Genomic DNA, 25,221 nt, shown 5'->3' on the forward strand with positions numbered 1-25,221 from the left:
CATTAGACATAACAAACATGACTCAGATTTATGTCCTTCTTACAGCATAGCAAAAATTTGCATTTCTACATATTGCTTAGTAAATGTTAGCTCTATAGGCAATTTTAGCAAATGTCCCTTGCTTTTTTACAGTTCTGAGCAAGTATGAGTAAAGATTAATAAAGACCCCAGAGATTATGTGTAGCTGAAGTTTTCCTGTGTCCTGCCTGACCTGCAGTCAGGACAAATCTCTCTTACCCACCAGTCTGGCAGCTGCTTGGACCCAAGTAAACACACAGAAGCTTATATTATTACTAACTGAATGGCCATTAGCTCAAGTTTATTACTGACTAGCTCTTACACTTAAATTCTTATTTATATTTAGTCATGTGGCTTGGTACCTTTTCTCAGTTGTGCCTTCACATCTTGCTTCCTCTGTGCCTGGCTGGCAACTTCTGACTCAACCTTCCTCTTCCCAGAATTCTCCTTGTCTGCTTATACCACCTGTACTTCCTGCTTGACTACTGGCCAATCAGTATTTTATTAAACTTCCAAAAACTAAAATGGCAGAGACAGCTGTCTGCCTGGACAGTTATCTGAAGTTCCTCTGCAATGGTGGGGCATCCATCTTCAGCCCACAAGCCTAGAGTCTCTCAGTCACTTCTTCCTGTGTCCTGTAGAATGTCTGGCAGTTTCTTCTGCAAAGTAGGAACCTGAAGCACCATCTCGCCTTGCAAAGTTCAGTGGTCACCTTCCTATGGGTCCTGCATGTCCAGTTTAGAAAACATATTATCAAGCAGTCAACACAAGGGCACTTTTTTGCCCAGTAACTAACTTTTGCCACAAAGAAATCAAACTCCATGATGAGTTTCTTCAATGCCCGTTATCAACTCTGAAGTAGATTGGTGTTGTCAGGAGCAGACATGTCTCAATGTCTAGAAAGTCAAAGTTTTTAAAACATTTTGAATGCCATATTCTGTAGGTCTTTGAAGTGTTTGAAGATTACCTGTCTAATTGAAATATATCTATGTATACCTAGAAAACTTAACATGACTATAAGTTTGACTATTATAGAAGACTATTAATCTGTATTTCTTAATTATCTGTTACAATTCAAATGAGTTACATAAACATAACACCCTAAATGAGGACAGAAATATATATAATAATAAAATCAACTCTAAATTTGTATCAATAAACCACAATCTTTACCAATGTAAAACATTTAAAGCAAGTTGCTCTTTAAAAGTAGGTTCAATAATCCACCCTTTTATCCTATCATATCTATATCCTATATTTCCATATCATATCCCTCTTTCTTCTTTTAGAAAGATATTGACTATGACCAATAATAATTTGTAACCAACAACCTAAACAAAGACAGACATCTATAATCCACTTTTTGGGAATGTGGGAGTAGTTTTCTAGGCTACTTCTTGCTGATAGAGGGTACTAGTAACCTTATGGGGACACAAAGAAAATTTTAGGATTATGGTCAAGTCTGTGAGGCTGTATTCTTTGAGTCAGTTGCCTTGAAGCTGACTTTGGATGTTGGATGATCTAGGCCATGGTGTCATTGGAGACCTTTCAAGGGGTCTTGGTTGGCCAATCAACATTTTATTTATCAACCAATCAGAGCAACACATTCGTAGCACACAGAGTGACATCACCCCTCAATTATGTGCTCATTAAATACTTCACATTGGTGTCTGTCTTTTTAATTCTTCCATATTACTAAATATGTGATGTCATTTTTCTCATCCAATTGTTCAGATTAGATACTTTAAAAGTTTCATACTTTCAGCTTCTACAGCTGAAATATGGTTTCCATCTGTCAAAGGAATAAAGGAAAGTAGAACTTGCTAGTATATTTTGTTCTGAAGCATCATAAGTTATAATGCTTCCAATTGATTAATTTGTTATATTTTACTCATAATGACCACCTTCATTACTCTCCAAATAAATTGCATTCTGCTGTTTAGTATTTTTTTAAACAAATTTTATGCTTATATATGTTAATATGTTTTTAAATTAACTCTATGCTAAGAATGTGGTAGTATTTTTTATTACATTGTATTTATTGATTTTGTATTCTGTGTGTGTGTGTGTGTGTGTGTGTGTGTGTGTGTGTGTGTGTGTGTGTATTTGCCTGTACATGTTCACACACACCACAGTGCACATGTAGAGGCAAGAGGACCATGTGTGGGTGTTATTTTTTTCCCTTCACCATGTGACCTGTGAGGATTGAGCTTTGGTTGTCTGAGTTATGCACCAAGCCATCTTTCCAGCCCTATATTTTTAAATATATTCACATTATTCCAGTTCTGTTTTTATATATAACCTAATTCAATTAAGATTACCCTTTCAAATTAAAAGGATGTAATTGTGGATTGCTTAAAATTAATTCATTAATATCTTTGTGTCTGAAAATTCATAGATTAATGTGACTTAATAATTATCCTATATACATCTAATTAACAACCTTATTAACTGTCTTCATTGTTCTTATTACCCAAATACTTGAGCTCCCTTTGCTGGAGGGAGCTTATCAACTATTGCATCTACCCATTTCAATAGACAGTATTATTCTCAACTGAAGATAGCTTTATTCTTCCTGTAGAAGACATTCTGTTTTTTAAGCCTTTTAAAATACATTTCACAATTTCTTTTTGGATCAACGTATAGTGTCGTACAATATTCATGTGTTGGGGAGTGCTTGATATAGGTGTGGCATACACATCTGTCACATCTGTCCTGTGCTTTGGTCTAGAGCTGAAAACATCTCATGATTATTTCCATAAAGCAAAACTTAAGACCACTGAGTCAAATGATGTGTATTCATGCAATCAGTGTTTGAGTTGTAAACAAGGCTTACACGCTAAGATGAAATACTTCTATCGTGAGCTTTGTATTTAACTAATAGGTATGGAAGTAGTCATTTGGATATGTATCTATATCAGTATCTCAAATGGTTATAATGGCTTAAAGACATATCCAAGAAAGCAGTTTCCATCCATCTTTTAACACATGTTAGAGAACTAGAAATTTCTCTGCTATGTGCTGAAAATCAGCACTTACTCTTGAAATATTGTATTCTGTCAATATTCATAGAATAAATATACTTCACAAAGTAAAAATAAAAACTCAGATTCTGTTTTGATAGCTTCAGTTGCCTTTCTATGCATAGATGTGTAACAAGGATTTGAAGAAAAGCATGGGTTCATTGTATTTTCAGAGAACAGTCAAACTGTTAAGTGTTTAAATATTTTACACAAAAGCTAGGTTCAATTTTTTGTTGCTTTGATGAACATGTACTTTCAGGTACTATTTTAGATTATCTAGTAATTATATTGGAGATTTTAAAGCAATATGGCATAAAAATTTATAGTCTGCACACATATGTTAACATAATCTTTGAACTACTCAATCTTTTCAAGAATATTTTAATCAAATAGTTGTAGACATACAAAGATGCACTGATAATAAGATAAGAACTAATATGCTTACCACCATATTATAAAATTAAACATGATAGATAGATTATAGCTATTTCAGTCTAAAGAGTGACTTCCCTGCAAACTGAAAGGAAACCTTTGATATCAAGACATAAGCTTCATGGTGTATGTATGAAAATATAAACCAAACAATTATACTGAACTATCCACATGTAACAAGTTTTATTTTGTTTGCTCAAGTTTATGTCTTGGGAGATGACCCAAACTTATATACAAATTAATATTGTTCAGTCTTTGTTTTATTAAGTGTTCCACATTATATTTACTAATTCTATGTTTTGTGAAACAACCAAATATTTGTTTCTAGTACTATCACTACTACAAAAGAACATTGTATTTAAAATCAACCATTGTTCATTATCTAATAATGTATATATTCTATATAGTATACTAAGCAGAAGTGGAATTACTTGGCTAAGATATTATTAATTTTTTTCCAAAGTGTTCATTCTGTTTAAATGCCCAATAGCTATTTGAACAGTTTCTCAAGTTCTATCACATTTAGTATTTATTCAGATTTATTTTTTAAGTTACAATTGACATCAAATTAGCAATAATTGGTGCTTATCATGTATTTCCTTGAATAGAAAGAATAGATGAATGGTCAGGATGAAATGTCTTTTTGTGGAGAATTCATTTATATCTTCTCCCTGTTTATGACTGTGTTTATTATGTATGTGGTACACACCCACACATACACTCCCCACACAGTTATTCATAAAATGATGTGAAGATGCATTATTTGGCAAATATATTTTTATGTAGTATTTTTTCTTCAATGTGTTTGTTTTCTTAATGCATAAATGATTTTAGTTTTATCTTAAATTTTTTTAACTTTACTTAGAAGATTGTGTTTATGGAAACCTTACATCTACCCAAGCTGATACATGTATTTTCTTATCCTTTATGCTAAAACACCATTGTTACATAGATTTTAGTTAACATACAATGTTTTATTCTATTTTTCAGTGTAATATAATTACAACATTTCCTCTTCCCTTTCCTCCTGCAAAACCCTCCCATATATCCCTTACTACTCTCCTTCAAATTTATGGCCTCTTTTTTTCACAAATTGTTATTGCATGCTTATTTGCATATACAGTCCTAAATATAAACGTGTCTATGGTATGAAATGTGATAATTTGCTTTCATTTCACAACCAAATGGTTATCCATATTAATTTTTGATAATGACTTTGTCATACATATTTCCCCATTTCATGGCTACAAGTCCATGTCAATGTTCTATTTGTCTGTAGCTAATTCATATACTCTTAGATTAAACATGATATTTAGCTGGGCAGCAGTACCCAGGAGGCAGAGCCAGGCGATCTCTGTGAGTTTGAGGCCAGCCTGGTATACAGAGCGAGATCCAGGACAGGCACCAAACTACACAGAGAAACCCTGTCTCGAAAAAAAAACAAAAAAACAAAAGCAAAAATACATGATATTTAGTAGGGCAACTTTCCTAACATATTATTTTTTATCCATTTTTTGTGCTGTTCTAAACTGTTCCTGTTCAAATTACTTTATCACAAAGATTAGAAACATGTTTTCAAATTCCAAAAATAAACATTAGTGTGTAAATACTGATGAGAACTGCATTTTAAAATGTTAAGTATTTCTATTCATAATTATATTGTATACCTCCCTTTTCTGAAATTAAAGTATAATTTTTATTCTATTGTGTGTACATAACTGTTTTGCCCTCATGTATATATGTGTACCATGTGTGTGCCTGGTGCCCATGGAGGTCAGAAGAATGCATCAAATCACGTGGAGCTGGAGTTTTGGATGGTTGGGAGCTAACATGTGGTGCTGGGGATTGAATCAGGGACCTCTTAAAGAGTCATAGTTGCTGTTAACTACTGAGCCATTTCTCCAGGCTCATTCAAAATAGCATATATATAACATCTGATAAATTTTTACACATATTTTATATCTAATTGCTTCCACTTTGTTTTTAATTTTTCCCTTGTTTTTGACTTTATTATTTTATTAATAACTACTTTTCTATTTTTTGAAATCAAAATATAATTATATCTTTACCTCCTTCTCATTTACCCTTCCAGCCTTGCTTTCTTTCAAATTCATGACTTCTTTATTTAATTGCTGTTCTATCTGTTTTTCCCTAAATATATAAATACAACCGTCTCAGTCTGTATAATTTTCCTTATAGGTATATGTATTGGATAACCAATTGGGACCTGTTCTCTGGGAACTATTCCTTAGTTGCCTTAGTTCTTTATTTACCATTGAGGCCTCATGAGATTTCCCTTTCCATGTTAGTATATCTATTGTTTCCATCCTTGTTCAGGTATCATTTAGGGACTTAAGTTGTTGAGACTGCATGGATATATCTTCTCTGACATTTTTAGGAGATGCGATTTCACAACAATTTTCTGTTCCTTGGGGTCTTGCATTGTTTTCATCCATGTGTGGTAGTTTGAATGTAGTTGGCCCCCATAATCTCATAGGGAGTGGCACTATTAGGAGGTATGGTTTTGTTGGAGTGGCTATGGCCTTGTTAGAGGAAGCGTGTCACTGTGGAGGTGGGATTTGAGGTTTCCTATGCTCAGGATTCTGCCCTGTGTGTCAGTCAACTTCCTGCTGCCTGCAAGATGTGGGACTGAGCTACCTCTCCAGTACCTTGTCTGCCTACATGCTACCATGCTCTAAACCTCTGAATTAACGGACTGAGCTTCTGAAACTGAAAGAGAGCCATGCTAATGAAGTGTTTTCTTTATAAGAGTTGTCATAGTCACGGTGTCTCTTCACAGCAATAAAAACCCTAAGACATCATGTATTTTAAGTTTATTCCTAAATATTTATATATATTTACTAAAGATTAAAATCTTTTATAAACCTTTTTTTATTTTCAGATAGTTAATATCTAATGAACATTTGTAAAGCTATGTGTTTGTGTGTGTGTATTAAAACTACATTAAGATCTCATCTCCCTCCAATTAGAATTGCTATCATTAAGAAAATATAAAACAGCAAATCCTAGTGAGGATAGTGAAGGGAATAGGACCTCTTATACATAGCTGTGGGGAATGTAAATTAGTTCCGGCACTGTAGAAATTAGTAGGTGGTTACTCAAAAAACTAAAACAAGAACTCCCCTGTGAGTGAGCTATACGACTTCTGTGTTTATAACAGAAGGACTCCAGGTCAACATGTCACAGTACTCACTGCAGCACTGTACACAAATAACAAGCTATGGACTGACCTTAGGGATCCATCTATAGATGGATAGTAGAAATGTGATACACACACACACACACACACACACACACACACACACACACACACACGTGTGTGTGTGTATTATGTGGGGAGATTAATTTACCTATAAAGAAAAAAAACTGAAATTGTGTCCTTTTCTGAAAAATGGACACAACTTGAAATTATTGTATCAAGTGCAATAAACCATACTGAGAAAGACAAATAAGGCATATTTTCTGTTATTTGAAGATTATTATTTTATATAAATATCACATATTCCACATGCATATACACACATATATGAGAAATTATCCAAGGGAATTAGACGGCCCATCAGCAGGGGGAAGATGGAGAAAATGTGAAGGGATTAATGTTGAAGTCTATGATATTTCTGTATGAAGATTTCTATAAAAACCATGACTATGTAAAGTACATCTATGAAATTAAATACTGTGTAAACATATCTTTAACTTCCCCTTAAAGGAATATCAATTGTGTCTTTCCATTAGTGACCTTTATCAGACTAGGATTTTTTTTAATTGCTTGTTAAGTGTCCTTTTAAAATTTTATTGTGTGTGTGTTTGCACAGACCTGTGTGTATGTGATTGAGTGTGTGTGTGTGTGTATGTGTGTGTGTGTGTGTGTGTGTGTGTGTGTGTGTGTGTGTGTGAGAGAGAGAGAGAGAGAGAGAGAGAGAGAGAGAGAGAGAGAATGTCTGCCATGGCACTTATGTGGAGGTCAAGAACCACTAACTGGAGCAGGTTTTCTCTTTTCACCCTATGCAACTGGGGATCAAAGTCAGTTTTTCATGTTTGGCAACAAGTATCTTTACATGCCCAGCCACTTTGTTTTGTTTTGACACTGTGTTTTCTTCAGTGATATCCCAGGATTGAATGAAGTGATTGTGTGAGTTCCCCTTTACTTTGTTAATATCATAGAATGCATTGATTGGGTTCCAAATGGCAAAGCATAATTGAATTCTTTGCGTAACCTTTACTTTACCATAATTTACTATATTTTTGTAATTGCTGTATTTAACTTTCTAGAGTTAATTTTAGGATTTTTATCAGTTTTAACTTGGAATTCTGAATTATAATTTTATTATCTCACATACTTAGAAAAAGTTATTTGTTGTCAGTATGATGCTTATTTCCAAACTAGCTAGATGTGTTTGTTCTTCCTCTATTGGCTGAGACACTTACTATAAAGTGTTGGAGTCCCACCTTAGCTCAGGTTCATGTCCTGAGATGGCAAAGGGGCATCAGTGTGAAGAAATGAATTGTCCGATCACCAGATGAGTTACATATAAGAGGCCTACCCCGAGCACTCCAACCATTTTTATTTATACATCAAAAACAAGCATGTTTTTCCATAAAGACAAACAAGTTTTTCTCATCCTCCAACATTAATTGCCAGCAAAAACAAATCTGTTAAATGTGGTTTTTCCCCCAGCTTTTACATCAAAATGTCTTTAGACCAAAACCAACACTTACCATTTTGTCAGCTTGGCCAAATATTGAGCCTGGTACATCCTGTCTCTACAAAACTAAAAGGTGATTGACATAGGCACACATTTTCAAGAATAACAATCTCATTCAAAACATATTTACAGAAATAGGGGTGACCCACCTCCAATCCTGTCAGCACTGAGTTAGAACAGCTCCCGGGGTCTGAAGTGACAGCTGGCATCCCCAAACAAGAAACCTGAGAAGCATCAGCTCCCAAAAAATTTTAGGGGAAAATATTTGAGAAAAAGATGTGGTTTCCGGGAATGATCATATCTGTCCTATACATGATGGACAAAATGACACTAAAACCACCAAGAGAATCATCAATATTAGGAGAGAGAGACAAGAGCATGCAGGCTGTGCAGTAATATTAGTATTCTGTGCTGTCCCCAAAGTCCACTGGTCCTCTCCAAGTGAGACTGTCTCCATGGGCTTTTGCCTCATCTGGAGACCCATGGGACTCATATACTGCTCCCAAACTAGGTCACACGACTCCCAACAGTAAAGCTTATTTCTTTCATAAGTACATGGTCTGTTCCAGCAGTTTTACCTGTCCAAAGGCATTTAACAACCTCCGTTTCTTGACCCCATGTAGGCCTATTTAGACTTTCCCTTATACTTTTGGTTGTGATCCTAGCTTTGAGTGGCAGAGCCATCTCTCCAGCCCTGCTTAGACTTTTCCATTGCATCAGCTTAACCATAGCTTTCTCTGTCAAGGAATACTTCCATTCCCAGGACCTTTGTAATGACTTCTCTGTATTTTTCTTATGGATGGCTTGGTGTTTTGGGTCTTTTTCTTAATTAGTTGAAATAAGGGTATGTTTGTAATTGTTATGCTGGATATTTTTTCTGCTGTCTGAATTTATGGTTAATATTTATCTTTTAAAAAATTTTTTATCTTTATTTTAGTGTATGAATATTTTGTATTCTGTTCACAGTATGTCTGCCAGGTCTCTGTGGAGCTCAGAGAGGGCATTAGATATCCTGGAATAGGAGTTATAAATGGCTGTGAACCACTATGTGGGTGCTGCTGGGAATCAAACCCAGGTCCTCTGCTAGAGCAGCCAGTGTTCTTAACCGCTGAGCCATTGCTCCAGCCCCCAGTGTTTATCTTTGAAGAACAATCATGCTAATTTTTGCATATTTGTTGTGTCAAAAAGCTTGCTGTACTGTGTTCTCCCTACTTGAAATTTCCCATGGTTTTTAATTTCTTTATTTTCTGTTGCTTTCATCCCTTTAATTTCTGCATTTAAGAATTAGCATTGTCAAAAAAAATTGCAGAAAATTCCTAATTGTTTTTATCTAACCTACATTTCCTGTTAAATCATTTTATATTCCTTCCTTGAAATTTATTCAATGGCGTTCTGTAACTAAAATTTTTCCTGGTCTCACACGGCTTGAGGTTAGGACAAATCTCTCTCACCCGCCAGTCCCACATCTACTCGGACCCAAATAAACACACACAGGCTTATATTAATTAAAACTGCTCAGCCATTAGCTCAGGCTTACTACTGACTAGCTCTTACTTAAACATGCTGGTCCCTGGACGGCAAGATGGCGTCTCCTGATTCAGCCTACCTTTCCCAAAATTCTCCTTGTCTGCTTATTCTGCCTATACTTCCGGCCTGGCTATTGGCCAATCAGCGTTTTATTAAACGCTGTATAAACCAGTGTACAAAAGCATTATCCCACAGCAGCTTTCATTAAGGCCATTCACTCATAGTCATTGAGGACCCGTTGAATGCTGCTTTCTAAGATTTATTGATGGTGCATGATCCGGATCCAGAGTTGTCAAATAAACGTCAATGAAATCATATTGTTCTACTCAATTTACATTTCAATGTTTTTATTTTTCTTTATAATATTGTGTACAAATTTTTACTTAAACTTTTGTGACCACAGGATCTGTAAGGCAATGGTTCTCTCTGCAGACATTCTTTGCTATATTACTATAAGCTAATATAATGCTCATTATGAAGTATCTCCTAAACTCATGCTGTTGCATGGGGACAGGTAATTTTTGTATTCTGGCTGACAAAACATATTTTGCCCCAAAGATAGTTTGCTATAATATGCTTGACATGGGTGAATAAAGGATGAATATACTTTTGTCATTTCATGTATTTCTGCAGTTCTTATTCTCAGTCACCATCTTAAATCAATGCTGTAGCTCATGAAATATGAGTCAAATGTTTCATTTCCCAATAAAATGAATGTGCACTAATAATGTCTAAATGCACTTGTCTTTCTCCATCTATCTTCCCATATACTTTGATATTTCCTCAAAAAGAATTTGGTTTTTAAGCTATCTTGATGCAATGATCATTACTTAATTTTTGATGAAGAAATAAATATGCTCAGAAATTAAAGACTCTGCAGGTTTTATGGTGATACAAGAATGCTTTTTAAATCTAAGACATTAAAAAGAAATTACCTAATAAATTCACTGTAACATATTTTTCATGACAATGGAAAAGAAAGAAAGGTGTCCAATTTAAAAGAAGTCTTTTTTTGTTCTTTTGTAACTTTTGCCAGAAATGACTTCTTGGTCCTTCACATCCATTGCCAATGAGTTAAGTTCCCATAAAGGCATTCTCACTTTTTATGAGTGCCATTACAGCATTCAGAGAGCAATCCTGTGTTACATTTACAGATTAAATAACTCATTTCACTTCTTTGGGGAATTGCCTGGAAGCAAATGGAGAGCCTTTTAATATTAACATTGGATCTGTTAACATCTTGACCTCACTGTATTACTTTTATAGTAGTAAAGCCAACCCAAATATAGTAATATCTTTGGTCTGAAATACTTTTAAATCCATGCATGAGTAACCAGTGATAAGCAGTATGAATGTGTTCTGAACTGTTGTTTTGAAACATCAAGAAGAAATAGGCTCATTTATGGGGATAGTTGCAAAAAATAGGTGTATGAGATTGTTACACACCTTAGTGACCCCCATCAAATTTATGAATATATCTTAGCTTGATATATTCACCCACAAGACATTCTTTAAACCATCATCTCTCAAAAAGAGATTCTCTGAAGATCTTTCTCTGATGTGAAATTTCCTGTAAAGAATATTACAAAACCCACAACTGTTTAGAGATAATGTATAGTGTTGTTAAACAAACAGATTCTTTAAAAGCATTTTTTTAATTATAGGAGAAAAAATGTGCCAAAGACAAAAGATGTTGATTACTGAGAGAAAGTGTAAAGAGTAGGGCAATTTCAGATCCTCATCTCTGTGACATCTGTCTTTTAGACCATTTGTCTTTCTAGAATTTCTTTATGATCTGTAGATTAGAAAGTTAATTACACAGTGTTTATAGATTTGAAAGATTTGTGCTGAATTCTTTAGTGTTAAATGTAAAAGGACAGATACATGTCACCTAATTTAATTCATCTGTCTCTAATCTGAATTTGCAATGAAGGTATTATCTATATGTAGATCTCTTTAGAGGTGGGCTTGGCACGTAACTATTATCTACTACATCAATTAAACACCTTCTGCATGATGACCAAATGCAGCAAAAATGACAAGATCTCATGAACAGTTCCTGACATCCATCTTAAAATGCTTTCTTAGAGATGGTGAGATACTGAAATAATATACTGCAAAAATCATTTCAACTCCCAAAGATAAAGTAGGAAATAAGATTGGAGACTATGTTCTTTAAAATGACTGATAATAGTCAAAATTTGCCACTTTGCATATCAATTAGTTGTATTTGGCAGACAATTTCAATTGTTCCTCAGCTGCTCACTGGGTCTGGCAGATGTAGAAGGTAAAGTTAACACTGAAGCGCTGTTGCACCAGTTGACGGCACTTTTTTCAGTTGTAACCTGATAGTCTGTCTACAGAACGAAAGTCCAGCTAACTTTGTATCAGAAGGGCTCAACATAAGCCAAGGTGACAAAAACCTGGATCTATGCTCACTATGCCCTCTCAAGTACAGCACATATAGGTTAAGAGGTAAGTAATACCTATTACTTAAAACACCAATGGAAAATGGGAGTTTCCTACTGGACATGATCTCCCTCTCGCTCTCCTTCTTTTTATCTCTCTGAACAGGAACTTAATACATGGAAATTAGGTTTATAATGAAATAAAAAAATTGCTTTCAAATTCTTCAAGGAGACTTGATATTATAAACCCTTTGCCCTATGGAGAACATGAAAAAAAATTAGGTTCAGTAACATAGTAGTACTGTAATCAGGACAATCCTTTTAAAGTTATTCTTTAGTTGTTGTGGAACATTGCCAACACTCCAGAGAGTAGCTAAATCATAAGACAAATAATTCTGTCACAAAGTAATATTAAAGGACTCAATCAACAAAAATGAGCGTATTAACATATGTCTATCAATATTAAAGAGATACATCAAGTATTCACAAGCAAATCCTTGGCAACCTTCACTCGTGACCTCATTTACTTTATCAGTTGAGTTGAATGGAACATTATTTTTATCCGTGAGACAGGAAATGCGCCTGAAAATTTTCCCCAGACCTTTGAACCATGACATGTTCTCCCCTGGCTCTCTCTCCCTCTCTGTGTCTCTGTCTCCCTCCCTCTCTTCCCCCCTTCTTATCTCTCTCTTTACTCACTTTTGTTCTTCCAAAGAAGCTTTGCTTTTGGACTCTCTACCAGAGCTATCCGCAAAAGCAACCAGACTCCATCTGAGCCAAAAAGAGATTTAACCCAGTTCTCCGGTAGAACTCTCCTTTTTGCCTTAGGTTGTGCTTTCACTTTCCCCCTGATTTTTCCTTATTTCCAGTGCACACAAGCTCCTCTTGTGCTCTTTACACACTGAATTTTTTCATGATCATTCACTGAATCACAATATACCAAATGTTTCCAATTAACATTTCATGAAACAGCTTCAAGAAACAGCTTCAAAGGGCTAAAAACTCCAATTCTAAATATATTTGACTCTTTATCCCATTGTAACTAGATATAAAGGTAATTGCTATCCTTCATCCAATGCAGCATAAGATTAAAATTATTAATCAATACTTGACAGTAGACATGAAAAAGAAATATATTTTTGCATCTCTGCTTTGCTTCAGTTTCCCTAAGATGGTGACTGACAGTCAAGCACTCTTTTTCCATCATGCTTCCCTACAGAGAGAGGCCTTTATGTAGCTTTTCCCTTAAGTTATTTCCCCATGAGATTTTAACACTTCATTTACAACATGTGTTTACTTATCTACTATGACTATTTCTTAAGAGAAAGATTTTCCTCAACCACCAAGAATGATATTTGTGGCCCCCGAGAATAACATTGTACTTCTTGAGATTGAATATGTGAAAGTCCAGATTTGATCATTGTAGTTATTTATTTTTATGTTCATCACACAAAATTCATGGCATCATACACACTAGGAAAATGTTCTATCACCTACCTACATTTTCAGCTCCCAGACAGCATATTTGTACTGTGTTCAGGAGTACAGTTAACACCAACTCATCTATCTATGGTCAGTGGTACATGGGATGAGCACACAGATATTGTGAGAAGGAAATAATACGTTATTTCTTCATATATTTGCAAAATATTAATGCACGTAGGCTGAAAGCCAAATTACATTCTCTCTTTTGTTATTATAGTGATGAATTTTTTCCAGATGGTATTTTTTAAACTTTGTAAGTGTGCATGTGTGCAAATTGACATTTGTATTAGCTGTAGATACATTCTAACTCCTTTCAGGCTTATTCCCATATTGATGCAAGAAAAAGTTTTATTTCACTTACAATCTGTGATAGTTTATCCTTTTATTTCACCCATGTAAGCATTATTAAATCGTATTTTTAAATATTTGGTAAAAATTACTCTCAAAATATTCCCTGCAAAGATCATTCTTTGTTTTTTCTACCAATGGCAACAAAACTGGTATGAGTAACTTTCTATTCTTTTTATTTTTGAGAATTTCATTCATGTATGCAATGAAATATAATCATACCTATTCCTTTTTTCCCTCTCCGCCACCCTCTCACACCCCCTCTCAACTTCATGGCTTTTTTCTTCTTCTTTTGACAACTCACTAAATCTAGTTTGTGATGCCTCTATGTGAATCAGTGTGGAGCCATGCACTAGAGTATGAAAAATTATCAGTTGCCATATCATCAATAAAGAATTACTCTCATACCCCCAACAACAATTCACTGCCAATAGTTCTTCAGGACGGGGTAGATCCTGGAGATGATCTATACCATCTATGCCAGGATTTTGTCTGTCTTGATCTTACACAGGTAACCACAGTTGCTATGATGGTCACTCCATGCCCAGAAGACAGCATTTCACAACACCTTGCCCCATCATCCAGCTCTTACATTTTTCTTGATCTCCTCTTCTGGAATACTCCCTGAGCCTTGGAATCAGTGGTGGGTGGGATTAGTAAAGATTCTGTGTTCATGGATGAGCATGAAGTCTCTTATTCATTGCACTGTTATCAGTTGCATATCTCTCCACTGACTGCTGTCCACAGTGTAAGAAGTTGGATTAAAATCATCCCCTGAGTGGCTCCAGAAATGAGAAGAGTATGCGTAACAAAGGAGAGATGGTAATCTAAAGAGATAAAGAAAGGAATTGCACAAAGAATCATAAAAAAAAGGCAACAAGACAGCAGCTCCTAACTTCTCCCCTGTAGGGAGGGGAAGCTGATGCCACAAACACAAGGAATCCAGGTAGTCCTGGTGACAACTGTCTAGCGTTCCCAGCTACAAGATGACTCTCCAGTTCTCATAAACCCTGAATGCCGTGGAATGATTTGATGTGATGGTGACTCATACATATCAGATGAGAATTGGAGAAAACAAACCTGTTGTTTCTCTCTATCTCTCAGAGAACTCTAACCTAGTTTCTGTCTTGAGAGGGGGGCCTATTGCTTCAGACCATGTTGCTCCAAGAAGCTGAAAACAAGCTATGACACAGAAACATGAAGCTCATCTACTATATTTACTGAGTTTCAGAGACAGTAGAGGAGAGGGAGAAGGTTGAATGCACACCCACTGGTCGATTTAGGCAGCAGGGAGCTGATAAACACAGGGCATTTTGGTTAGCGATAAGGACTGAAACCCAAAGTTTAGAATCACTGCAGATATGGAACCCTCTAAGCCCCAGCCATGGCCAGTGGGTCACTTGGTTTCTGTTGCTGCCTTGCTGTCACGGGTAATCAGCTGCAGGTGGGACTTCCAAACTTGGGACCACTGTAACATTTTATTTACCACTCTCTTTTTTATAGTGCTGTTTTTTCTAAAAAAAAAAAGAAAAAGAAAAAAAAAAAGAAAAAAAGAAAAAAAAAAAGAAAAAAAGAAAAAAAAAACCTACCTCTTTTTCTTTAAGTTGTAAATTTTGCCAAGAAACTACTATAGATTGATCTGGGACATGTATGTCTGGCCTGGGATGCCTTAAAGTTTTATTTAGAAGCTCTTTGAATAAATGGAAAATAAACTCACCTATCAGTAAAATTTTTAGTTTAATAATGATCTGGACCTACTGTTTGTAGACCCTCATATTAATTCAACTGTTCAGAACAAGTAGAATTTTTTTCTAATGAACTATTCATATATTTCAAGTCTACTGACCCTATTACTGAATATCTCCCATCGAATGCTACAAGTTTGTGTGTTATGAATACCTTTCAGAGGCAGTTCCCCTGGGGTCACCATGTTTATTTGACCTGGGACTACATATGACAGAACGTTATCTATGGCATTAGCAAGCACAATCATCACTAGCTGGTTAATGACTTGGTTTGCCTTTGTGACATCTGGGATCGAACCAAGGCGGTGTGGCAAGCTCGGAGAGTGCACTGCTTCTATCTCTCCAATATGGGTGCTACCACCTTTGAGATTTGGGAGCTCATTTTGATGGGATCACATTCCAGAAGCATTAATTTCTGTCTTCTTGAAAAAAGAGTAATAAAATGTTATAAGACAGGTTTTACAAGGCATCATCTATGTGCTGTAAAAATGAAATTTTACAGCAAACTAATGGGAAGATAACAATATTCTGCGTTAGGAAGCTGATAAGCTAAAATTGGATCAGTGGGCTCAGTGTTTATGTGCATATTGACAAGGGGCTCGCTTAATTCATTTGCTGTTAGAAGAATGCATTGTTCAGTGCTTTAATATAAGAAAAAAGATTCGAATTATTTAATTCGTATTATGTCTGAATTTCTGCCTACATTCATTTCATCTCCAAACAAAGAAGCAAAAGAAAACATATGAAACAAGGGAGACATTTTTTTCTTCTTAAATTTTGCCATGGGTTTAGAAGTATTACACACTATAAAAGCCGAGTAGCTGTTTGATTCTGAATGTAGGCTCTCTACTTTCTCAATCTTCTCTCCTTTATGGGCCTTCTATTTCTCATTACTTAGCAGGGCTGAATTATTTGCCCTTGACAATTTTTAGTACCTTGATCATGGAGGAATATGTTCTAAAGCTTAATTCATTCTGAAGAATTCAGCCCTGGAAGGTAGTTTTATTGCCTTTACTCTTCAAATCTCATTTCTCAAAATAGCTTATTAACGCACTTAACAATGCATTCTTCTACCTCCAAATGAATTAAGTGAGTCCTTTGTCAACATGCACATAGACATTGAACCCACAGATCCAATTTCAGTTTATCGGCTTCCTAACAAAGAATAGTATTGTTACCATCCCATTTCTGCATTTAAATAAAACGGTTAAGATATTTTGTATTTTGTCACACTTGGATTTTCACCATTGTTCTGTTATTATTTTTTAAATCACCACTTACATAAGAGTGCTAGAGACTGTATTCATCTTACCAATCATTCTGTGTACCTGAGAAAAATAAATGCTTTCATTGAAAGCTGAAGAAACATCCTGAGGTATGAGTTTACTCAATATGGCTTAAAATCATTTCTTCTTGGAAGTCTCAAAAACACTGTAAGGAGATATCATTCTAGAATCCTCAGCAAAGAGTGCTGGAACACATTGTCATCACTACTAAAGGAAGAATTTCTCGACAGAATATTGCTCCCAAGTAAGAAAAAAATAAGTGATCCTCTGTAGGCAAGAAGAAGATGCTGCAGGGCCTTTTCCACATGATGTCAATAAAGGTCACACAGTAGTATTCTGTGAGTAGGATGGACACAATACCTGACAGGAAATAATCTGCTTTCACACAGGACACCTTGCTTTTGAGACACCATCGCTTGCAAAAGACAGTACATTGTGTAGCATGCTGAGTTCGTCTTTAGCCTGAAGGGAAATGACAAGGTCTCAGGTTTAATGCTTGCCTGTCATGTGGCATTAGTAAAGCAACTTAATGCTTGCAGTCTGCGGGAATTCAATCAGTTAAAATAACTTTCCTCTTATGAAAGGAGCCAAGTGCAAACACCAACCTAATTTTAGAGGGAAATGAATATAACCATACATTTGAAAATAGGCCAGGACAAAACCGTGATTTGGAAATGGAATAATGGCACTTCCATGTTTCTCAGAGTTTTAACATCAGTGTCACGCTAAACCCATTCTCAGCTTTACATTCAATTATACTAACATTCCCACATTGTATTCAACTAAAAGATGACACAGATTACCAGATACAAGTATGAAAAATAGAAACATACCAAAGGTTGGCAATATGTCTTTACATTCATTCAACTGATACCTTATATTCAACTCTAAAACATGTCATATATATATATATATATATATATATATATATATATGTGTGTGTGTGTGTGTGTGTGTGTATATGTATATATATGTGTGTGTGTGTGTATGTATATATATATATATATATATATATATATATATATAAAGAAAAGAAAATATCCATGAATTTGAGAGTTAGCAAGGTGGGGTACATGGAAGAAGGTTGAGGGAGAATCAGGAAAGGGGAAATACAGTGATATTTTAAATTCAAAAAATATAAAAAATGTCTACATGTTCTCAAATAAAGAAAATATAGAACTATTAATGATAATGGTGTTCTCCACATAGAAGATATAATATATAATGATTCATTACATTTCCCTTTTAGTTCTGAATTTTTGTAAATTGTTTATATACTGTTTAGGCAGCAGTAAATTGTAAGAAAAAAAATCAACTTTCAGCTAATTTGCCTCAGAAGCTGCAAGTACTTTATCTGTTATTCTCCAGAACTATGTAAGTAAGACTGCAGCATTCAATAACAGTTTCTAAAAAGATCGAATTCCTCAGCATCTGTATGGTACAGTGAGCAGCGTCCTCACAGGTTCTTGGCCAATGTCCAAATCAATAAAGAGCTTCCAAAAAATTATCCAAATTGCTCAGAAGGAAAAAAACGCAAAACAACTTAATTTTGTCTCGAACAATGTTCAACCCTCTAAAACTTTTGCAAAATGGAACATCTACTGATGAGTCTTCACCTCATGATAGTGCATAGTAAACAGTGTATACCAAACAAGCTCCCATTAATTATAAAATTCTCCCCTGAGGCTCTGGAATTACAAGTTTGTAACACCAAGCTACCTCTAAAATAATGTGGGTTTGGAGGACAGAGCTCAGGTTCTCATGCTTATGCCTACAAGTGCCTGAATCTATCTCCCTAGGCCTAGATAAATCCCTTTAAAGTAGAGTATTTTGACGTGAAGAAGCTTGGTTTGCATAATTATCTTTGTTAAATTTTTATTTTACATAGATTCAAAAGAAATCCTCCATGGTTAGTTATTGGTGAAATATTAATCTCAAGTGATTAATCAATTGATTTAATAAATCACTTGATTTAATATGATTAACATGATATTAATTCAACCTAATTGCTCAAAATCAATAGTGACACTGTGACTATTACACGTTGCCACCATTAAATGTGTTGGTGATACAAGATAGATCAAGCTGGTAGTTGCTTCCATGCTTAAATAGAACCCCAAATCTTCTATGCGAGATTATGTTATGAAGCAGGAAGATTCACGTTTGAAATAAGTACATTCTATCAGTTCATAATACTGTTTTCATCTTTTATGGTGATTCTGGTTAATGATGGAATTTATACAAATCTATGTACATATATACATACTTATAAATGTTTATGTATATTGTGATAGCATGTACTATATATAGGCAATTGAATAAATAAAATTGAATATATATAATATATATAATTGAAGCGATTATAATTATATGTAATCTAATTATTAAAAAAATGTGTATCTTCGGAAAGTACGTCAACTTTAGGTAGAATTCTCCCAGTAAGTGTTTAATAAATTAAACATGATCTCTACATTCTTAAATATACTTTACAGATCCTGTAAACATTATACTAAGTGAAAGAACCGAGACACAACGGGTCACAGATAGTATCACATTGATGAACTGAAGTGCCAGTACTACTGAGACTTAAAGTTTGAAAGCAGAGTACTGGTTCTCAGTGGTTGGAAGCAGAGATAAGAGGCCGCACAGTGGGTACAGATTTTCCTTCTGGGGTGACAAAAATAATATGCAACTGAATAGTTGTTATGGCTATACAATATTATTAAAGTATGAAATGTCACCAATGGCTAATCCTATTGCATCTGACAATATGTTTTTAACACTTAGTGTATGTATATATCACAGTTTACAAAAGATATTCCAAAAATTCAAAGGTTGGAAGGTCTTCAAAATGATGTTCAATGAGGACATTATTCATGTGTAAAGTACCAAGTGCCTTTTGGCCTCTTCAAAAAGTTGCTCTCTATTAGTTGGAAGGAATTTTCAGAATTCATAGAATGGTGAAGGACATTTTTTTAGTGCTGCTAGAAAACAAGACATGCTCTAAAGATCTTATTGCCTCCCAAATCTTTAATGACTTTTATGATTTGAGTTATATATTCTAGTTGGGAAAGATGTTTGTTTAACAGAAGCCCAAAAATAACAAGCAGATCATGCTCACATAAGTAAAGCACATATTGCAAATGAATGTCATGCATGGATGGTTGTCTTCATTTTAATATGTATTTGTGATTCCGAACAAGTAACAATACAGTTAAGCAAAATAACTCATTCTAAGTTGGAGTGAGTAAAATTCCAGATACAGATTTGGATTTTTGAAGGGAAGTAGCAATAGTGGCAGATTTCCATTGTCTACAATTCTTAAACCAGGAGGGCTTTTGCTCTTTTTTTCCTATTTGGTTTAACATAAAATGAAGTGGTGGGTAGAAGCATAGTACAAGAAGTTGAACTGTTTTAATTCCTAACCACCCATCTGTTGACACAATTGGCTATGAGAAAGTAGTCTGCCTGTTTATCCTGGCCAACATAAAGAAGGAAAGTGTGCAAATAAAAAAGAAATTGAGTAAGAATGTAAATAGGCATCTGTGGTAGAAGAGAATAGCGGGAATAGTGGGGACTTGTGGGTTGCTACTATGCACACATTAAGAGAGTGCCTTTCCCATCAAAACCAAGGAGCAACAGTGATTATTATTTTTCACTGATATCCAGCAGCTACTAAAAATACTGGCTGTGTGCCAGTGTTTCTCTACAAAACTAAGATTGCCCAAATTAAATGAACTCAATTTATTGAAACAAACATTCAAATTTGAAAAGAATGTGTAAGGATTGAGGCATGTTCTTAGTCTGTGGTTTCCAATCTTAAATACACAAAGAGGTTGCAGAATGATACAAAGAATATATTTCTGTCAGTTTAACACATTTTATGTTCTAACCAATATTTCTTCTTTTGTTTTCAGAATTGGTACAAAATTATATTCCTTTATAGTTTTTGGTAATTTAAAAACGATTCTGACTTTTTCAAAGAGAATAAACATATGGATAATGAAGAGGGACTCAGGAGGAGTTTTGAAATAACCTTTCAAAGACTCCAAATAGTTGGTATAAAATGACTTTATTCCCTATTGGTTTAGTAACTGAGGAATGAATGAGGCTTTTCCAATAGGCCATTATTTCAGAATCAGTGGTCCCAGGCGACTACCCTCCCTGTGGATGCTCCTGGAGCAGATGTTGCAGACAACATGGGGGATATTACAGAGACAGGGCTAGAAGCAATTACACCACCATTGAGTATTAGTGCTCTGTGCTTTGTGATACACAGAACTTATTCTGCACAGTGCTTGGGAACTGGAAAAGTCTAGAAAACATAGTAGCTGAGTATTTGGGAGAGTAGTATTTATTCTTCATTTTTTGACAAATTAATTTTCTGGTCACTTTTTAACTTAGCCAGCAGCCTTGGATAAGACTCCTTAAGAAAAGAAGAATTCTGGATTATTTTTAATTTGTCTATGAATTTTAAATTTTTAGTCAAATCACATATCCTTTCTAATTAAAATCAGAAATCTATCGATATTTATATCAGAAAAAAATCTTAAAAATAATACAAGCCTATACATACATGCATATTAAAAATTACTTTGTCACTATGACAAAATCTGTGTAATCAATCCCAAGGCAGACTAAATATTAGCATGGAGAAGGAATATGGACACAAAGTCCCATCCCTAGATGAGAAGCTACTGGCAGTTCATAGATACTTGGAGAGAGAGTTTTCTTTAAGACTATAAGTAGCTCACGGTATGTGGAGACACTCCAGTGGAAGGCCATACACATAAGAACACATGGGCAACATGAACTGGAATTCATGGGTTTAAGAATAAAAATAGGACACAAAGTTTGGTGTGTACGGAGGGAAGATAAATCTGGGGGAATTGGAAGAGGGGGTTAATATATTCAAAAGAAATTTCACCAAATTTTTAAAGAATTTATATATTCCTATTGCTAAATGCCAAACATTTAGTGGTGCTTATATTCTTTTTTGAGATGATCAAGTACAGCCACAAGAAGAAACAGAGGAAGATGCATGGACCATCTAGCAGGCAGAGGGGGGAAAGTCTGGTATGTAAGCTTAGTTGCAGTTGGAGGGAAGTAGTGTTGGTGCCCAAATACTGACCAGATTGTGTCTTCAGTATTCAGGGCAAAGCATGCATTTCACTTGTCTAAATGACAAAGTCCAAGAGTTCGGAAGCCTCTTTCTATGGCTTGCTTACCATATTTGCTATTAAAGAAATAAAGAAAATGGTTGGATTGTTAGTTTCTCTGTACAGCTCCAGTATTTCCCAGATAACTGAAACTTTCTGCAGTCATATGCTTAAATCATGTATAATGAAATCTATAGATTTATCCACTTCAAAACTGTAAGGAGAAAACTAATAATAAAACTCACTGCTGGCAATGGTCTAGAGACAGCCCGAACTGACCTACTCTGGTGATGGGATGGCCAAACACCCTAACTGTCGTGCTAGAAACCCCATCCAACGACTGAGGGATCTGGATGCAGAGATCCATGGCAAGGCCCCGGGTAGAGCTCTGGGAGTCCAATCAGCGAGAATGAGGAGGGTTTATATGAGCGAGAATTGTTGAGACCAAGGTTGGATAAAGCACAGGGACAAATAGCCAAACGAATGGAAACACATGAACTATGAACCAATGGCTGAGGGGCCCCCAACTGGATCAGACCCTCTGAATGGGTGAGACAGTTGATTGGCTTGATCTGTTTGAGAGGCATCCAAGAGTGGGACCGGGTCCTGTGCTCATTGCATGAGTTGGCTGTTTGAAACCTGGGGCCTATGCAGGATCGCTTGGCTCGGCCTGGGAAGAGGGGACTGGACCTGCCTGGACTGAGTCTACCAGGTTGATCTCAGTCCTCGGGGAAGGCTTTGCCCTGGAGGAGGTGGGAATGGGGGGTGGGCTGGGGGGAAGGTGAGGCGGGCGGGAGGGGGGAGAACAAGGGAATCCGTGGCTGATATGTATTGAAAAAAAAAAAAAGAAAAAAAAAACCTCCACACCATGTGGCATGGTCAGGTATACCTGTAGTTTTTTCACATGAGATATGGAGGCATAAGGATTAAAAGCTCAGGATCATCCTTGGCTGCATAGTGAGTGGGAGGCCAAGAAATATTATTGGAAAACGTCACTAGAAATATTATCTTAAAACATTGCTGGGATTAGCCATTATTATTCTTTTAATACTCACAAATCATCTTCTATTATTTTTAAATGACTTATTTTATAGAACTTGTCACATTAAACAAAGTTAAATATTAAACAACTGTTTCATGCCAGGTACTGTGACACAAACATTTAATCCCAGCACTCAGGAGGCAAAGACAGGTTCATCTCTATTAGTTCTGGGCCAACATGGTCTACATGGTAAGTTCCAAGCCTACCTACTAAGGCTGTATAGTGAGACCTTGCCTCAAAAGAACAAAAATAAAAACATGATTTATAACTCTAAAAGTATACATTATTATTTTTGTATGACAGAAAGCTTTCAGAAAAGAACATAACTTTCAACCTTGTTAGATACTTAGAAGAAATGTTTCTAAAAATAAATGAAGAAAGTGTTCGGCTTCAAATGTCTACCCACTTTCTAACATTTTAATATGACAAACCAGGAAAGTAAAATTTGAAGGGAAAAACAAAGTGTGATGAGCGGTCATCCTCCATGGCCTTTTATCGGAAGACTTGAGAGTCACCGAGAACACAGTCAAAATAGTAAATCATGGCTGTAGCTTCACCATTTTCTCCACCATCTACATATTCTGCATAGTGCCCCATGTTGCAATTGGGGAAGGTACAGTGAAGTGACAGACATTGGTACACTGTAGTTTTTAAAGTCTCTCTCTACTTCTCTTCTCTCTCTCTCTCTCTCTCTCTCTCTCTCTCTCTCTCTCTCTCTCTCTCTCTCAGGATTACAGAGTGAATATTTTTCTTCGTCAGAAATGGAATGATCCTCGTCTTGCATACAGTGAATATCCTGATGATTCACTGGACCTGGACCCGTCCATGTTGGATTCCATTTGGAAACCGGACTTGTTCTTTGCTAATGAGAAGGGGGCTAACTTCCACGAAGTCACCACAGATAACAAACTGCTAAGAATTTTCAAAAATGGAAATGTCCTTTACTCAATAAGGTAAGCAGAGACTTAAAAAGGCAGTTTTGGTAAAATTAGATTTGGTTTTTGTTTGTTTTGTTTATCTCTATTGAGATAGTTTTGAATTTGGCAGAAATTTATTGTTCCACTTGAATTGTTCTAATGTATGATATAGCAAATATGTCTAATCAATAACAACAATCATAAGTACCTAATCCAGGGAAAATATGAATTCCAAAAATCTATCTTAACAAGTCAGTGATGATTATTAAAATAAACAAGTTGGCAGGATTCACAATTGATAGGCACCTGGGTCACATATCAAGGCTCTAGAACTCATTAGACTTTGGTAGGTCATTAAATATCAAATAGGTACAGGTTCAGTAGATAGAGAAAACAGCTATTTACAGGGATATACTTAATCAGCTTCATGTTTTAAGACTCTTCCAAAATATATGAATTACTGTTGAAAAAAGTATCCTACAGTTATTTTCTTAGCTCTGATAAACAACAGGTTAAAGACAGAATTCATGCCATCTTTCACACATGAGAAATATACCCTGCTTAAACTGACATGCTGTGTTGAAATATTTGTATCAACAGTATCATGTTCTTCACTGTAAATGAAATTAGACTTCATATTTAGGCTTTAAACCTAAAATTAACTCCCTTTCTGTCTTAGTTTTGTTCTTCTTATTCATTGTTCTTTTTGCAAGGAACAGAGGTATTTCATTTCCATCTTATCTTTCCAGTATCAAAGGTGTCTCTACTTTTGCCAAGTAGTAGAATAAGCACAAAAAAATGAATTTTTAATCTTAGTGGCATGATGATTTTAAAAACTTTCCTGCCAAGGGATTTTGCAAGTTACGTTGTTCTGCGTAGCTTCTCATCTCTTCATCCTGTTGTACTCTGATGCCTTTTTACATTTTCCTCTTTCATGTGCCTATATTTCCCTTTAATAGATTTCTTTTGCATCCTGAAAGTGTTTTCCATTAGCTGTTAATTTGTTCAGATTTCTGAACACCAGCAAATCAGTGAAATTCATGATATAAAGAAAGTGCTAGAGCTTGTCCCTAATTAAGACAACTCCTATATAGAAGAATAGCT

At 35.4% G+C, this 25,221-nt stretch overlaps 1 protein-coding gene across 2 annotated transcripts in view; it reads left to right on the forward strand.

The window, feature by feature from the left end:
• Glra3 (glycine receptor alpha 3) overlaps positions 1–25,221 on the forward strand; it is a 158,438-nt gene that overhangs the window by 60,353 nt on the left and 72,864 nt on the right. For both annotated transcript variants that reach the window (XM_052752309.1, XM_052752308.1), the window contains exon 4: positions 23,930–24,153. In XM_052752309.1, coding sequence (XP_052608269.1) covers positions 23,930–24,153 — 224 coding nt within the window. The remainder of the gene's footprint in view (positions 1–23,929; positions 24,154–25,221) is intronic.

The sequence above is a fragment of the Peromyscus californicus genome, unplaced genomic scaffold (assembly GCF_007827085.1).
Source record: "Peromyscus californicus insignis strain IS unplaced genomic scaffold, ASM782708v3 Scaffold_23__1_contigs__length_62951481, whole genome shotgun sequence".
NCBI lineage: Eukaryota > Metazoa > Chordata > Mammalia > Rodentia > Cricetidae > Peromyscus > Peromyscus californicus.